Below are 18,229 nucleotides of genomic sequence, written 5' to 3'. Positions count from 1 at the left end.
CAAAGGCAGGTCATGGGTTCAACTGTAAGTTTAAGCCTGTATTTGTTTCAGCCATTGGGTAGGGGGCTGCACAGACAGACAGTGTGGCTGCAGAGACTCCCACCTCCAGTTGACCTGCTGGTAACCTCGGCCAACTCCTCAACTTTTTGCCAATTTTGTTGCCTCCTCGACCATGCCCTGCTGTCACTCTACAGCCTCGCAGTTTGTCTTTGTTGACGAGCAGCTGTGTGGGTTTTAGGGCTTAATGACCAGATGCTTAAGAACACAGGCAAGAAAATTAAAGCTGTTTAACATTTTAAAGTTTTTTATTTACCTTTTAAGAACGCATAAAATAAAAAGTTTTTGTAAGAAGAAATAAAATGTCTTTTACACTGATTTGTTTTGCATTTTCACAAAGTATAGAGATTCTCAAGATATAATAAACCTAAGGAAAAAAAGTTCCTGTTATTAAAGTTATAACAAAAATTTAAAATAAAATAGTGTTTTCAATAAAATAAAAAAGCAGTGCTTTTTACTGCTACTAAAGTAATACATTAGTTATTACAGACATATCTGAAAAGGTTTCCGTTGTTAATTGGATATTGATGCATAGACACTCATCCAGAGAGTCTGTATATTCAATCCATTTCCTTTAGCTGAAGGTATTTAGAATATCAAAGATTAAATTCTACTTCACTCCTACGACGGGAGATGAAGTTTAGTGAGTTTCAGAGAGATTTCTTTGACAGTTGGGAAGATTTGGTAGCAGTTGAGTTTCTAAGTAAACATGTTTAATGTGGAGAATATTACAGGATATGCACCAATCAGTCGGCCCTGATCAGCCCTGATCTGTGACCCGCAGGTCAAACCCTGAAAAACCTTTCTATTTATTCAATACGTCAGCTAAGAACTCCCTCTAGTTCAAATTCAATTCAAAGATACTTTATTGATCCCCGAGGGGAAATTAGAAGAGTTTCTGGTTTATAAGCACATGATGTTCTTTTGATGTGCCAGTTTTAATAAAAATAGCATAAATGTCAGGGATGAGCACAAATGGGGATAATGTCACTTTGTTTCATTCAGAAACCTGCTTGTATCACAAAACCAGCAGCTTTTTCTCTTTTATGTTCATAAAATACAAATTTTGTATTGGTGAAAATCAAAATCGGCAGCTCAGACTAAAATTGGTATTGACCAGAAAAACTTGATCAGTTAATCTCTATATATGTCTTGTCTTTCTGGTCTATAATAAATTTCACTGAGGGTCTAAAAAGCTGGTTTAGGCTGGTTGATCAGCTGAGTGGGACAGGCTCTGGTTGAGAGATACATAGCTGTAGATTGCTCACTGTAGGTCCAAAACGGTGTTGGCTTGATAAGAATGGAGCTTCCTTTAGTTTCCATGCCATTGCTTTCAGAAGACCCAGCTAAGAAAAACAGGTGTGGGAGGGGGAGCGCTACTCTTCTCCATACTAAGCACTTTCTCTGACCTGCCTTTAAAATGTCTTCAGACTTAGACTGAAAAATTTAAGGAGTTTAATTTGATAACTTTTTTACTGTCCTTTGCAGGCTTTGATAATAGAAACGACCCACTTGACTTTTTAATGTTTATAGGTGTCACTTTAGTATAATTAAGAGCATGGGAGGGAATTTGTACATCATCTGAGACCTATGTGAAACATCAAATTCATGAATAATTCAGTAAAACATGATGGGTAAAAATGTGACCATCTATTGCGGCCTTGGCTCTTTTAAAATAAATTTTTTTTGTGCTAAGCTCATATAATTCTGTCAGTTCCTAGGGGTAGGGTAACCCCGAACCCTAACCTGACCTTAAATTCACAAATTGCAATGAATACATGAATGAAATCCACACATCACAAACGTTATTTCTTTATAGAATCCCTGCAAGTGGTTAATGTTTTTAAACTGGTATAAACACAGAGTCTTATATTAATTCTTTGTGGATTGTTACAGGCTGGGCCCATGTGGTTTGCGCCCTGTACATCCCCGAGGTGGAGTTTGCCAATGTCTCTACTATGGAGCCCATAGTTCTGCAATCTGTCCCCCATGAGCGCTACAACAAGGTAAACAAAAAAATGTCTTTTGCTTCGACGCCACAGGAAACATGCAACGTTTAAAATGTGAGCAGTTGGGTTTGTTTTTCTGACAATGGACTTTGTTCACTCTGTGTGTGCAGACATGTTACATCTGTGAAGAGCAGGGCAGAGAGAGTAAAGCTGCCACCGGAGCCTGCATGACCTGCAACAAACACGGTTGCAGACAGGCCTTCCATGTCACATGGTGAGGCATGCGTGGGAGCGGTGTCGGCCCACTAATCAGCCACCAGCCTTTTCCTGCACCACACTTTTATTCTGGGCTCTATCATTTTCCTGTGTGTTACAAGATGAGCTAAGGATATTTCATGGGAATCAAGTTTTCTGATGTAATTCCAGCAGCTCAACGCCTTAAAGGCACAACATCAATACCATTTCTGTGTGTTAGCACTGCCAACAGGAGTTTTTACATACATGTTCGAATATTGACCATGATATAGTTGTTAAAGTGTTAAAGGCATGTGGTGTATTCACTAACAGCATACCTTCTTTTTCTTTATTTCATCCTCTGCCTCCATAGTGCCCAGTTTGCAGGGTTATTATGTGAAGAGCAAGGCTCAGATGCAGATAATGTCAAGTACTGTGGATACTGCAAATACCATCACAGCAAATTGGTAAGTGTCCTATGTAATCACTGCATGCCTTTTTTATATACTGACCCACAATTTTACACCATACTGGATTTAAAATTCTTAACTTTAATGGTTGGTCTAGGTCAGATCTGACCTGCTTTCATATATGTGTACACATTCGACCATTAATATCGAGATTAAAGTGTTTCTCTTCTGTAGTTATCGGTGTTTTACCTACAGTGGATCGCTTTCTGATGTCAGTTTGGATGAGCAAAGATTATTTTCCACCTAAAAGTCTAGTTAATTATAACAAACAAATTCAGTTGCAAAAAGCTTTCCATCCTTTAAAAAAATCATACTAATTAATTTCATATTTCTTGAGGCAAATTCTGTTCTCTCCTACGTATTTTTCTTGGTTACAAGCAAAACGTTAATCAGCATGAAAGGTCATGGTGTGAAAGCTAAAGGAGCACTGCATATTTTGTGTAATTAGGGCGATGCTTTCTTGAAAATACAGTTGGCATGCTAAGAGGCTAGAGCAGCATTCCTGTTAATCAGCAGAGTCCAGGCTAGCTAACCAAGATAAAAGCCGGGCTAAGTAACCTGCTAATATTACCTTGCAGTGATCCTCTGCAGGGTTTATTTCAGGGTTTAGTCTTTAAACGCTGTGTCCATCTGTTAAAAAAAGGTTTAAGTACTGTAAGGTAAAAAAACCCGATTTGAAAGCAATTGTCTTGACTTCATTTTAAACGGTGACTGTCAAAACTCACCTGTGCTCTAGCTGTCTCCATATAAATAATAATAAATAAATAATGATAAATAAGTGTGATAAATAAGGCAACATTGTTATAATCCTAATAATCGATATATTCACAGTGAAAATTTTAATAATTGTTGATTTGATGTGTCAAATACAAGTGATTCCATTGTGTTTTAAGTATTTAGGTGTAACACATATCGGTCCATTACCTTGTAGATTCAGCAAAATGATCCTGTATTTATTCAAACTGAAGTCAGTCAAAAGACTGTCCACTGTAGGTAAGATATTGACTGCTAGTAAGCTGTGCAATGAACCCAATTTTAAACAAATCTGAATGATACTTTTTTACATAAAAGTCCCTCATCTGCAACCGTTAGCTGTATCTAAATTATGGCTCCACTTTGGTGCTTATTGTGAAATTATTCACAGCAGTGTGGTTTGTTGTACATGGCTTTATTAATTTCGTAAGACCTGAGTTGAATTTGCTGTGAGAGGAGGTTTGTGTGTAAATATAACCACATGACCTTCCTTCCTTCAGAGGAGACCCACCATCACTAGCTCTTTCTCTGTCTTGCTTCCATTTCTCTTCTTTCTGTCGTTTACCACTGTTCTGTTCTGTCCACAATCACATCATTCTCGTTATCTCCAGCCATTCTTCTGCTTCGTGTCTCTGGTCTCTTAGCTAGTTTTACTTTGCTTTGTTGAATCCATCATGGCGCTCTTTTTTCCTTTCTACCTGATATGGTTTAATTCATCTGTCCATCTCCACCTGCCATTGTTCCTCCCGATTTTTCATCTTTGCGCAATTCATTCCCTCATTACTCATCTTGAGGAGCAGGATGAGGTTCCCTATCTGTATTATATATGGCAGCATCAAACAGATTTAACAGCTTTATAACTGCTTCCCCTAATTTAGATAATGTTGAAAAATTCTGACTTGGGTTTTAGGCTTCAGACTGAAATGGTCCCTTTTGCTCAAACTTAACACACTTTTTAATTAAAAATCTGCTGTGTTATTACTTACATTTTTTAATTATTAGCTTACGTTGCATCAACCTTCACATATGCAAATTATTGACTTCTTTTGCTTGATCACAGTCATATATGTCTGTATTCTGTCTTGTACTTTTGTTATTCATTGTCAGTCTGAATTTAGTCCCAAAGTAATAAGATTAAACAAATATACTTATAGAAAATAGACACTTGTTTGCTGTTCACACATTTACTGAAAAGATCAACTCTTGCTTTTGACTTCCTCTCAGCGCCCTGCTCACACATGTCCACTAAGCAGCGGTCGGGGAAAGAGAATCAGGCGTCTCTGACAAGGAAGGCATTTTTCCAGCGTTAACAAATGCTGATGGAAAGACTCATGCTGGCACATTGATTACATTGATCGTATATGAATTGCTTTGGATGCTGGGGTATAATGTCATTAAGGTTGGACTGTCTGGATGACAGGAATGAACATGGGGGAATTAATGGCAAAAAAAGGCAACATAGTCAACAGAATGGGTTTCATGAAATGGCACTTGATAGATATTTACGCCATGTTAGTAACATATCGTGTGTTACTGAATCTGGTCTCTAACCTAATTTCAAACTATGATTAATCTGCTTTGCTTTCAGTGACAGTGAATTGAATTTTCACCAGACATTTCAATGACATCTTGTATGAATTATTTTACTCCTGTTTCTTGGTATTGTAAAAGCAAGTATGGATGAACCACTTGAATAGTCACCTGGACTCTGTAGATCTGGGAAAGTTGTTTTTTGGGCATCTTTACAGCGGCAAGTTGTGTTGCATAACTTTTGAAATTAGTGTTCAGATGCGTTGTCCTAGAAACCTAGATAATGGTGTCTAGATGTAATTTGTTGCTTTTAGAAGATGAATTATTCTAAGCTCAATGGGGGGCGCAACTCAAATCTCCCAGAGGAACTTGACATTCTAGTTTACGCAAAAAAGTCCCAAATCAACAATGAAACTCAATGTAATGATTTTCTTTGAGTTGTTACCCCCTTTCCTTTTTTAATAAAAAATGAGAATATGCTTTTCTTTACTGGTTCTACTTCATGGTGATTTTTGATCTGAAAGTTGAACTCTTTTACTCTCATGTGAACACCTACTGCCACGGTAGTTTATTTTTTCCCTCAAACAGGAACCAGTTACGTGACAATTTGTTTTAACAAAAGGTTGTTGTTTTTTGACCTTGACGTTTTTTCCGTAATTTCAATACATTTTTTTTTTGTTTATTCTTATTTTCATTTTGATTTTAGTTCTTTTTAATCAAGATTTAGTCTTTTTTTTTTGGTGTGGAGTTCCTTCCAGTAACTCCTTAATTTTTAGTGAAGGAGCAGGGGCCGTGGTAGTAGGTCTCAAAGCTTAAGTGACTCTTACAGTCAATGGATAGACCCTCAGAGCAGGACAAGAAGGTAAGACAGCCCTGTGACCTTACCCTCCTCATGCCTCCCACCCACGACTGTGACTCTTTCAGAAATGTACACTGTGGAGGGATAGGAGAAGGAACATTCACAGGCAGTGAGACATGATCTGTTATTCTTGTTTGAAAGATGTTTTTATTTAATCCGCGTCTTGTTAAGGCCGTCTTTACACCACAACAGTAAAAATCCGCCAGAATGTGGATGGGCTTTGAGGGGTCTTTTCAGGTACATTAACAGTTCGGTGCACTCCCCAATATGTATAATGGCACATGAGTCTCTTCACTGTTGTGGGTATGCACAAAAGATGTTGGTGCTTTAAAAAGGCAGCACTACTAATTATTACTATGTGGAAAAGCCTGGTTGCAGCAGTTGTAGGCTAGCTAAGATGCAATGATATTGGCTGAAATAGAAAAAACCTTACCGAGCAGCAACCACCCCCCCAAAAAAAAAAACTCAAACTAGCATTCTCAGTTGCACATCGAGATCTGTCTGCGCTGTGCTCCTTGTGGAGTAGCTCACCAGCGTGAGCGAAGCGCACATAACTCCAGATTGAGCATGTACACTGTCTGCTGAGAGACCTGGGGAATCTGGGTTTTTTGAGCTGCAGTGCAAATGCATGTATTTGTCACACTGGCAAAGTGAAGACCTTGCAACATGTTTTGCATTGACGGGACGATGTGGAAAAATCATGAGTAGCAGCTAATGGGATTTCTGATAAAAATGATCCGGTGACTGCAGCCTAATTACTAGAAGAGAAAAAAGTTAAGACTTCTGAGCCTCAGTGTGATCAGCTCAGATCAATCAGTTCCAAACACATAAATTTCAATGTAGATCTGCACAATACAATGACTTGCAGTTATGGCAACATCATTGCACGCAATATTGCAATTGCAAATGTCTGCTTGGATACAATATTTGGTAGAATACTACATTTCAGCTGCCATGCATGCAAATTCTGCATGCATTTAACATATTTGGACTGTCGGATAGACTTTTACTTTCCCCGTAGCTCGAACCTGATGTATACTTTTTAGTGACTGACAAGGTAAAACCCATGACGAGTTGTGGAGATATTGTAATGAAGAAAAAGAGCCACGGATTAAACATAATTGATATCATCAATCCAATATTTAGGAATATCTCATTTACATGTTTTTCCTCTGTTGTGAAGCCCTAATTTTAAACATTTTTGTGCATGAATACTTCTGGCGGCACTCTTCAAGATATGAGCACAGAGTGCTGGGTAAAACAGTTAGCCAGAACGTCGCAGTCTGCAATGCGCCGTGTTTTATAAAAAAAAAAAACTTCCTCACATGCATCCTGTCAGGATATGATGATGAAATGTACTTGTCTTTCCTCCTCCACGGCTTGGCTAACACTGATAGTGGACATGCTGAAACCTCCCACGTTCTTATGGAAGTTCCCTGACATTCTGAAAGAAAACATCCTGATGCAGATGTGATACCTGTGGTGGTAGCGTTGTCATAAGATAGCAAAGCAAGTAAAATGAATATTAAGAGCATAGTGAGCTCAAGCTTCCCTTCTTACTGAAATAAGAATCTCCAAGCTTGCTATGATCCAGCGATGTGCATATGTCTTGTATATCCTGGGAACCTTAGGGTGTTCTTAATTTAGTGTGAAGGGTGCCGAACAGACTGGAGAGACCCCAAACTCAACCTTCCCTGATCAAGGAAATAACACCTTTAGGGTTTGAACTCTGACTCAGATGTTAAAGTAAAGCTTGTTAGTGTTGGGATAGCCCGTTCTAACATATTTAAAGAAACATGTCACAGCTGACCTCTTTAATGTAGCTGTGGAGTTTTTATTTATTCTTTAATCACCAAACTTTCCAACTAAAAGATTCATTTGAACTATGCAATGAATGTTTATGACAGATGTTAAATTGTAAGAATATTAGCTTCCACTGTGATTTCTTTGTTGTTGGATTCATCAACACGAGGATTTAACACAAATGAACAAAGGACTGTACTCACAGAAAAACACCCAAGGACAAACACTTCATAGGCTCAGGCACCCAGAGGAGGAGCTCTCTAGTTTAGACGTGTGCCAGTGTGAGAACATGTTGTGGCCAAGACCATATTGGTACAAGCCCTAGATATCATTTTATTCAGTAAAACGGTAGATATCTAATCCACAGTCCAATTCATCTGGGGACGACATTTGTACCTCCCGAGCTAAACCACGGGACTGGTACCTTTCTACAACCCTCTCATTGCCTTTGGGCTGACACAGACGTAGGAAACTCTGTCCTGTAGAAGCTATGGAAGGATTGATTGCTTTATTTCTTCTACAAGAGGAGCTTGAATTGAAAAAGTTTCATTATGTTAATGATCAGTTCCGCACCAAATAAATATTTCTCACGATTTAAACTAAAAATCAAACTTTTCTCTATTTTTTCAGTTCATATCGTTCTGATCTTTTAACTTCTGAGACACGTAGAACGCAGGAGGAGACGCTTATCCTTAAAAATTGCTCATGCTCTGATACTTGTGATTTTAGAACCTGTTGAGAGGAGAATGAAGTAAACTGAGTGTGATTTTTTTTTTTTTTTTTTTTTGAGCTCGTCTTTCACATTTTATTTATTGGTTTGATAGTAAAACGTGGAATAAACTGTAAATGGGCTACATAGGTTCTTGTTCTCCTTGGTGATTTTGTCTGACCATACCAGCTTCAGGATGAATGTGTGTGAATCAAAGTTGCTCTGGTCCATCTAGCCGCCCTTGCTTTTAGGTGTTGTAATTCTCCCTGAGCATTTTGGAAGCTTTAGAGTACCCTCCCCTATTGCTCAGACTCACAGGCACATACACACTCTATCCCGTTTCTTGGGTCAGGGGTCAGTTGGATTAGATTTGCGTGCTTGTGTGTGCGTGTTTATCTGTCTGTCTGCACATGCATTTGTAATGCACTTTGGAGGCTCAGATGTATGCCAACCTCATGTTAGAGCCTGTAGTCAGCCTACAGCAGGGGCTTAGAGATCCCCCACACCGGCTGCACCGAAAGGCCCGCAGGAAACGCTCCCATCCATACACACACTCACACTCACACACACACACACACACACACAATGGCAGGTCAGAAATCCTGCAGGAAATGGCACAGGGGAATTCCTGCCAGGCCAGGGCAGATTATTTTCTCCTTTACTTCCTGTTCCTCCCTTTCTACCCATCCTCCCTTGCTTCTCCTCCTCTGTCTGACCTCCACCTCCTGTGCCCTCTCGTCCTCCTGAGGCCATTGATTTGAACTGGGAAATATTTCAAATATGAACCAGATAAAACTTCACCTTTCCAGCCTTAATATAACAATGTTTTTATGTATAACAAGTGTTTAATAGATTTGGTTTCTTTCTTTATAAACGTTGCATTGAAGAAACGCAGCCTTAGATTTAAAGGTTATATTTTAATTTGGCTTTATTGCAGACAGGGAGCAGTATAACACCTGACAAAATGCAAATTTATTTTTCTTTTTACTGGAAGGCTGTCCACTACACATGCAGGTACAGTTATCTACCACATTAGCTAAAAATTTGCAAACTATTTTTCTCTGTGGTTTAAGTCAGATTCAAACTCAGAAAAGTGTTTTTTTTGTTCTTGTTTTGATCCCAACAGCTTTCTGTAATGACCTGCCTAAACCCAGCTTCTGATTGGCTCTAGCTCTGGCTTGCTTTTCTAACTAACCGTTTACCCGGAACCAGAACCAGTGATGTTAAACATCAGAGGCTGCGGTCAGATGGTTCTGTTTGGAACGAAGGAGCGAGTACCTGTGGAGGGTTTTTCAGAGCGGAGCTGAATTGATCTGCTTTGATCATTTCAGTTAAAAAGACATTTGCTGCTTCTTCTGCTTGAATTTTTCCTTTTTACCTCTTTAAAATATATAAAATTTAGGCATATATTAGAAAGAAAAAAAATCGTCGGGTTGCTAAGTTTGGCTTTTAATCATATAAAGTGATGTTAAATAAAATCAGTGTTTGCTGAGTATTATTGTTTTCAGATTGATCTTAATAATCTTAAAACCTATGTTTATGAAGCATTAGCCATTACAGTAGTACACAGTACTAAAAGTAAAACTATGGATACTTTGCTTGAAAAACAAAACAATCAGCTTTGCGTGCAGATTATATAACATACAAATATCTAGTGCTTTTTCTAGATCAGCTCTGATCTGTGATCCAAAGTTCTACTAAAAATATATCATGTTTTTACTAACACATTAAATGTTTCAAAACCAAGAACTCCCACCATTTTCAGTCCTTAAACACATCAACCAGCCGCACATACTTTTGATGCCCTTTGTTGAGATACAAATACTACTGATCGTATTAATCTTGTAATCTATTTATTTTCTGTTAATGTTAAAACTACTACCACAACACATCTGTCCTCATTTCTGCTTTTTGTGGTCCTTAGAGTCAGAGTTGAGCCGTAAATCGGTATGTTCCAGGACCAGCCAGATCGGTGCATCTCTAGTGAAAAGCAGTTTTCTGCTCATCTTTAATAGTGCTGCGCACATTCCAGAAAAGCTCGTTTCTGGGTCGGAAGTGAGCTTCCCGCCTATGAAACCAGCTTCACCACATAGTAGACACAGATGTTCTTTTTTTATTGAAATGGTTAGTTTTAAAAGCATGCAGAAAAACGCATGCAGTTGCCTTTTTAAATTCACCCTACCCGGATTCAGAGAGACACACGATCTGTCCGGTGATGACCAGAGGAGAACATATGCCTCTGAAAGGCTTCTTCTCTGTCTGTTTAATCAATTGTCCTGATTGATAAGGCTGTGTCGGAATTACAATGTGTGTGTGTGTTATATTTCCCACGGCCGGCGCTGTCGGTTCTCTGAGTGGATGTGATACCCGACCCTCTCCGCTCAGCCTCTGTCCATCAACACCTACCTTAGGAATGTTAATGAAAAACAACAAGGGGATCCTGAAGACTTCAGCTTCCCACTTTGTTGTCCTAAGATCTTCTTGGTGCAGCGGAGAATTTGGATTCATCTGCTGTCATTTTAAAAAACTTCAAGGTGCTTCTGTTTGTTCAAAATTGTCCTGTAACAATGTGAGGAGATTAGGCACAGTTGTGTAAAGACTATTCTAGATATTTAATGAAAAAGGAAAAAAAAGAAAATCACAGCAAGAGTTGAAACTTTATAGAAGTTATTCTCTGTTAACTTAATTTGGTAAAAATGTCACCTTTGTTTGGAGATGTGAAAACATTAAAGACCTGTACATATATATTTATTAGGTTTGAAAAACAGTTTTTTTTTTACATTAGTCAGGAACTTTACAAATATGAGCTAAAATCTGGATTTGTGGCGTGTTTGTGAAAAAGTATCCATGTGTTATTTATGTACTCCTGCTTTAATAAAACAAATAAATAGTACAAAAAGGTATCACTTGATTATTTACGGGCATGTCTCCCAAAGATGTTTATACAGAGAAAAAACGAGCGAGATTAATTGTAAAACTCTTTCAAATCTGAAAGCTGTGATTATCTGATTTTTTTTTTTTTTTTTTGGCCAGAAGGTTAAATGAAGTGTTATAAAGTTTAATACCTCATCAGAATCACACACCCAGATGTGGCTCTTAACTGTTGGCCTCTGTCGGAGCGCCGCATGCAGAGGGAGCTCAACGAAGCTGCTATCTCCTGACTTGGCTGGGGATGTCTGTTAACTGCCACTTATGAAGGAAGTCTGGCTAAACTGTCACAACCCCCATGCAGTCAGCCGTTCACCAGACCTTCTAGGTGGGGGGAGGGGGCCGGTTTCTGCTGTTTCATATGTGTCAGAGCATCTCAAACATGCTGGGTCCCTCGCTGCTTCTCGGGATCTCATACATATTTTTACCATATTCGCTCAACTACGCATGACTGCACACGTGCAAGTGTGCAATTAAAGACTTTGTGCACCTTGTCTGCCTACACTTACAATATGCAGAAAACATGTCGCAGTGTGGGGAGTGCATGTGAGGTGTAAATGTGCCGGCACCCAGTCGCCACCTCCGGTGCGAGAGGAGGGTGACGGTGTCTGCAAGTGCCGGCAAAGGGTGTAAATTGAGCTTTGATGGTCCGACAGGAACAAAATGATTGGAGGAAACGGGAAGACCCTGAATGGTTCAGCATAAACCACTTAGATATTCTCTTCTCCATACGGCAGCATGTTAAACACCCCTTTTTATCTCTCTTCTATCACTCGCTCTGTTTTTGTGTATGTCTGGGCTTTAATCTCTCATTGAGCCATTAAAATGCAGCAGCCGCCTTTTTCTCAGTCATGTACACACCCTTCGTCCATGTTTCTATTCTAATAACTCATACCTGACCAACGTTTCTGTTTATTTTCATAACAAATGTTTACAAACCGGCTTCCTAAATGTGTCAATATTAACATTTTCCTCCAATGTTCAATATTTTTGAACATTTATCTCTTCGCATATGTTGACCAGCTTCCCTCATCTGTTGTTGTTTTTTTTTTTTTTTTTTTTTTTTTTTTTTTTTTGTCTTATTCCTTTACCCCACATGTTCAGAAACACAAGGAGCGAGACAGACACAAACCGAAACACAAGAAAGGCTCTTTGGACATGTCGCCCTCACTTGTTCTTCCAAATATCATGGTCCACGACAAGGTGAGAGCATTTTCACTGTCCATCCATCCATCCATCCATCCATCCACCCATTTGTCTATCCATCCATCGGTTTATTTGTCCACCATCCATTCTACAGTTTGTGATTTTTTTTTTAAAGACTTTTGTGAGTAATATCTGCCCTAAATTTCTAACAAACGTTAGTAATTATACCTTAATTATATAATTTATTTATACTAGTAATATATCATTACGTTAATATCACTTCATGCAATATGCTGGTCGCGAAGAGCCGCTTGGACTGATAAATATTAGCTAAATATTTAAATACCATGCATTCAGGCTCTCTATGCCTGTTGTATATTTGGGGGCACCTGTTATTTATTGTGGTGTAAATAAATAACGAATAATTATAAATGTTGGTCACATCATTAACAAAGTTTCAATGCCAAGGCAGCTGAAACTAACGCTATCTAACGCAGAAACTAACTAAAGCTCGTTGTTGAGATGGAAATATTGAATGTCATGTTTGTAGTAGCTGGAGTTACCACTCTTTATCTAGAGTCTATGTTTGCCTTGAACCCAAGGCAGAACGACATGAATGCTGTTTACTTTTTTAGGTAATGTCTTCAGTGCAGATTTCACCAAGATTATGGTATTTTCAATATATTTTCTAGTATGGTGCAGCCCTAGTGAGAGCCCTGGTTTCTTCTATACTTGGTTCTTACCTTTCGCCTATCGTTGCAGTTCTGGGGTTCTTACTGTGTGTTCTTTTTTTGGGGCTTGTCATGGTTCCTGCACTCCCACCATTGTTTTTCCTCCTTTCTCACCTCCCTCAGACCTTCAACAGTGGCACCTCAGGGGGAGGTGTAACCTCTCTGCCCGCGTCCTCTCAGAAGCGATTAGACGACAACACCGGCCGGTTCACCAACGCCAATTTCCAGGAAGTGTCGTCCGCTCTCTCTGGGGGTACCTCCAAGGAAGGCCTGGCCGCAGACACGGCCAAGGCGGCACCTGAGGGAAAGAACAAGAAGAACAGTGGCGGCGCTCACGCGGTCGTACAGAGGGGCGGCCGCAAGTCTCTCACCTCGACAGGGAAACCGTTACCCTCAGCGGTGGTCACCATGGCTACCTCCTCTACATCTGCCTCCGCTTCCACAGGGCCTTTCCATCAAGGTGAATTAATAGCAGCAAATGGTTCTGTATGTTAATTTTCCCACAACTGGGAATTCTCCCTGCAGTTAGAAAAATGGAAATGCGGTGACAAATCATCCGCCGTTAGCACTCTGTCCAACCCAAAAAAAAAACTGAGCGCAGCACTATCTCTAAGACCTAAATAGGCAGGTGATCCATGTGTTTTGTGGAAGCGCTGTGTCATTGAGTGGATTTGGCTCAGGCACCAGAGCTTTGTGTGTGTGGCTGTGTAATCACCGCTTCCACTGCTTCGTCTCGACTGGCTCCTGTAATCTGGGGCCCTGTCTGGAAAACACACAAAGACAGACACATAAGACAAGCAAAAAGGTCGAGACATGAGAGGAGACAGTGCTCATACTGGACTCTTTTGTTTTATTCTGTTTAAACCTTGAAGCCCTTGTCAGCTGAATGTGTATTTTGTTGTTTAGCTCAGTTTTTTGCTTCTGCGTCCTTCAGAGACACTTCCTTCCTCTGATAAATGGGAAGACTATATGATCAGGAAGGATTAGCATTTATTATTTAAGTTATCTCTTTCCTCCCAAAAGAGTAAAGTGGAAACCTCCACAGCTGCAGTGTCTGTTTTCTCAGTTGAATGTTTCTCTTCTCCAGTTTTACTCTCCGTCCTCACTTCCTCCTCTTTTGCTTCCTCTGTTTGTAATTATCTCAATTGTCCCAGGCCTGCTGTTGACCAGTGCCAGCAAAGCTCCCGCTGCCCCTTCCTCCTCAGACTTCCTAAGTTTCACGGACTCATCGTTGCGTCCCGGCGGTGGAACTTCTTTTTCCTCCCCGCCGTCTTTCAGCAGCTGTCTGGTCAAGTCTAGCTCTGAGGGCGGCGCATCAGAGGGAACCACGACTCTCTTCGGTTCTCTTATGTCTGCGACCACCACCTCTGCAGGTACTGCGGTTCTTTGCTTCATACGTGCTGCCTTGTAGAAGTATTCACACTCTTTGAAAGTAGTTGCTTTTTAACAGCAAACTTCATTTTTTTCTGTTGGGATCTTGTATAATGGACTGCGACAAAGTAGTGCATAATTTGAACTGAAATAGCTATCCGTCTTTGCTTCTGTGAACAGCAGTTTTCAAGTCTCGATTCAGATTCCCAGTGGGATGAAGGTCTGGACTTTGACTGGGTCGTTTTAACACATGAATATGCTTTGATTTAAATCATAAAACTTTAGCTCTGAATGTGTGTTTAGGGTCATTGTGCTGCCTAAAGGTGGACCTCTTTTCCAGCTTCCCACATCTTATCTGGCTGTATTTAGCTTAATCTATCCTGACCAGCTCCTCCGCCCCCATTGGAGAAGGTATCCCCACAACATGATTTTGTGATCGGAGTGATGTGCTAAAATAGTTTTCCAGAACAGTCAGTGTTTTGAATGGAGGCCAAAAGTTTCAAGTTGGGTCTCATTTGGCCACAGGCCCTTCTTCCACGTTTACAAGGCTCTGTGGTAAAGTACAGATCTGACTCTTTATGTCCTCTTTCAACAGTGGCTTTCTATTTGCCACTCTTCCTTGGAGGCCAGACGCGTGGACTTCCAGTTTAAAGGTTGTGGTTTCAACAGATTCTTCTTGGAACTGCAGCTCAGTGTTCAGGTTGATGGATTGAATGGTCCTCTGTGAAATGAATGGATTTTATTGAGGGGCATCAGAATAAAAGGGGATGAAGACAAGGTCTCGCCACACCTTTCAGATTTTTATCTGCAGAAAACTACAAAAATCCTTTTGATTTTCCTTAAGCTTCACAATTATGCACTACCCTGTGTTTATCAGTCACATAATATCTCCAGAGGTTTGTGATTATAACATGAAATACAATTTATGGAACAAATTATAAATTTAAAAAGAAACTGCAGAAAGATTTCACACTGTCTTCTCCATAGCAGTCGGTGGAAAGCTGTATGAGAACTCCCACAGTCATGCAGCAAGCGAAACGGCGAGCCTTGTCGGATCGACGGCCTACAAGCGATCTCAGCCCGCCAGCAGCGGGTTGGGGATGGGCGCCGTGGCTGCAGCGGGAGGGGAAGACGGCGTGAAGAAGAAAAAGAAGGGCAACTGGCGAAACAGATTCGGACCTTGCTTTACCACAGACACAAAGCCCTCCGAGGCAGCTCCATCCCTAACGCTCCCCACCTCCTCCTCTGCAGCCAGCGTCACCTCCTCCTCCACAGCCTCCACCGCCTCCTCTACATCCTCAACGCTCCCAGGCCGACCAGGCTTGGTTTCCAGCAGCGGATTAGGAGTGGGAATTGGAGGAGGAGAAAGGGGACTCGGGGTCATGGGCGTTGGTGGTGGCATTCAGAAATCCCCGTCACTCCTCAGGAACGGGAGTCTGCAAAGCAACAGCAGCTCCACAACCACTGGCTCAGGTGAGACGCACGCACCAACACAGGATGCATCGGTTTCAGAACACGGCAACTTTAAACTAATGAACGCTTTGAGTCGACTTAACGGCAACTAAGCTGGTTTAATTAAGAAATTGTTAACTTGTTGCGATCACATTTTTCCTTGCTGACACAGATTTCCAGTTTTCACTGAGGCTTCCAATCGAGACCAACCCGTTTTTTTCCTAAAAGCTAAAGAATTTAAATGGGAAAAATGTTCTACAACTGAAAACAATTATCCCCATTTTTGCATATGTTCTCAACTTTTATCTATTTTTTTTTTTTTACATGTTTATTAAAGTACAACAAAGTGCATTTATGTAACAGAAATAGTTTGAGTCCTCAGTTTTGCTAAGGATTCACACTATTTAACATATTTGAGAAAAGATCATATATTTTAGTTTTTGACCTGCCGATCTCATATAATAATCAGCAGATTCCAGCCTCTGGCAGGTTGATCAGTGCATCTCTACTCGTTTGGTTTCCTTCTGCTCATCAGCACTTTGATACAACAAATTCACAATAAAAGTAACCTTTAATGTGGCATGTTTGTCGCAGTTTATGTTCCACAGTCCCGCTCCTTAGTCTCTGAATGTAGATAAATAATTCAGAAAGTGTTGGTGGATGGCCTCTGAACAGCACAATATTACATTACCAATCACTAATGGCAAGGATTTTATTCACTTTTGTATTTGCGTGTGTGTGCGTGTGTGTGTGTGTGTGTGTGTGTGTTGTATATTGTGCGTCTTGCTCACACACATGGAAATTGCTCTGTATATTTCCTTTTTTTCCCATCATGTTCAGTTGCTTGGCAACTGCCTTTATGCTTTGGAGTTTCCCTCGGCTGATGGAGGTGGCTCAGTCTGCACCACACTTTCCCTTTCTTCCAAAATCATCACCTTTTTGTTCCTACGTCAAGCTTTCAGCCGCCATCTCTTACCTGCGTTCTGCTCGTTACTCAAACTGTGGAGGCTTTACGCAGCTCAGGTGTGGCGGTGTAATGAAAGGCGAGATGCAGATGTATGGACCTTATAGTGGGATGTGTACATGCGTGTTTTCTGAGCAGAGATTGTAGATGGAGCAATAGGTCTCGCGTTTACATCGACAACCAGGGTCCGGCTTCTTTCAGTGGATCTTTTTTTTCCCACCTTCTGCCTTTCCAGTTCACCATGAGAAAAACAGACGTTTCCACCCTAGATTTAAAGTTTTCAGCGCCGAACATTTGAGTTCCAGGACTTTATCTCCATCGCTCCGTTTAGTTCACCTTACATTCAACATTCACAGCAACTTAAACGAAGTTTAATAACATTTCATAATTCAGAAACATAACAATCAAAAGAAACGTTCCTATGTGAGAAAAATCATTGATTGTAAGCAGGGCGACAACATTTACTGGCTGTTTTCCTAGCATTTACTGTCAAAGGAACAATAAAATGTCCCACAACCTAAAAGAAACCTGAAACATGAAGTGACGGCATGTTAATGCAGCTAAGGCTTGGTCCTGGTCCGGCTGTTTTATAGACTTCTGTCAGAGCGGCAGCGGGACCCACGCTGTGACAGAGGGCTGTGGAGGACGACACACAGACACACTTCACTGGGCTTCATCTGCCTAATCTAGGTTTACCTTTAAACCAAAGAGGAAGAGCAACAGAATCGAGGCTGCACACAAACCATCTTTTAGCTTCTTGGAAAAATCTGAAATATTAAAGTTTAGGATCGGTTAAAAAGCAGCTTATTATTGTTTTTGTAAGGGAATCGATTTTAGTGGCTTAGATTTAATTATTACATTTTTTGCTATTTTCATAGCCTTTTCTTCCAAGTCATACATCTGCAGGAACCTTTTAATGGTCATTATAAATATTATATTTTAATCTAAGTGTAAATGCTGCTACGTAGCACTAAAGCTGTACATTAATTTCTGATTTATACATTTAAAATTTATACATTTAAAACTCATTTTGTTTTTTGACTAAAAAAAAAACTATTTTGTCTGAAGTACTTTGTCAAAACCTGTAAAAAAAAACAATAAATAATTAGTAATTATTGGCAGAATGTTTTTACATTTTAAACTAAGAAAATCTAACCAATAATTAATTGTAATTAAAAATCTAAGTGCTAAAATTAACAGAGTAGTAAATAGTGTAAAAAGTGTTATTCGTTTTAAAGCTGCTTTGTTTTGGACCTGACTGCAGAATCTTAGT

The 18,229-nt window shown here is 40.0% G+C and overlaps 1 protein-coding gene across 3 annotated transcripts in view; it reads left to right on the top strand.

Moving 5' to 3' along the window:
* The window catches only part of mllt10 (MLLT10 histone lysine methyltransferase DOT1L cofactor), a 48,687-nt gene that overhangs the window by 11,522 nt on the left and 18,936 nt on the right, over window positions 1–18,229 (top strand). The window contains exons 4-10 of one of the 3 annotated variants that reach the window (XM_047349322.1): window positions 1,954–2,063; window positions 2,177–2,280; window positions 2,614–2,707; window positions 12,397–12,495; window positions 13,293–13,629; window positions 14,324–14,542; window positions 15,531–16,013. In XM_047349322.1, the coding sequence (XP_047205278.1) occupies window positions 1,954–2,063; window positions 2,177–2,280; window positions 2,614–2,707; window positions 12,397–12,495; window positions 13,293–13,629; window positions 14,324–14,542; window positions 15,531–16,013 (1,446 nt within the window). Of the gene's footprint in view, window positions 1–1,953; window positions 2,064–2,176; window positions 2,281–2,613; window positions 2,708–12,396; window positions 12,496–13,292; window positions 13,630–14,323; window positions 14,543–15,527; window positions 16,014–18,229 lie in introns of all 3 variants that reach the window. The other 2 variants (XM_047349321.1, XM_047349323.1) reach the window with 2 other exon arrangements.

Source organism: Girardinichthys multiradiatus, chromosome 21 (assembly GCF_021462225.1).
Source record: "Girardinichthys multiradiatus isolate DD_20200921_A chromosome 21, DD_fGirMul_XY1, whole genome shotgun sequence".
Classification (NCBI taxonomy): Eukaryota; Metazoa; Chordata; class Actinopteri; order Cyprinodontiformes; family Goodeidae; genus Girardinichthys; species Girardinichthys multiradiatus.
The sequence above is the reverse complement of the archived record's forward strand: the minus strand, read 5'-3'. Positions and strand labels throughout refer to the sequence as shown.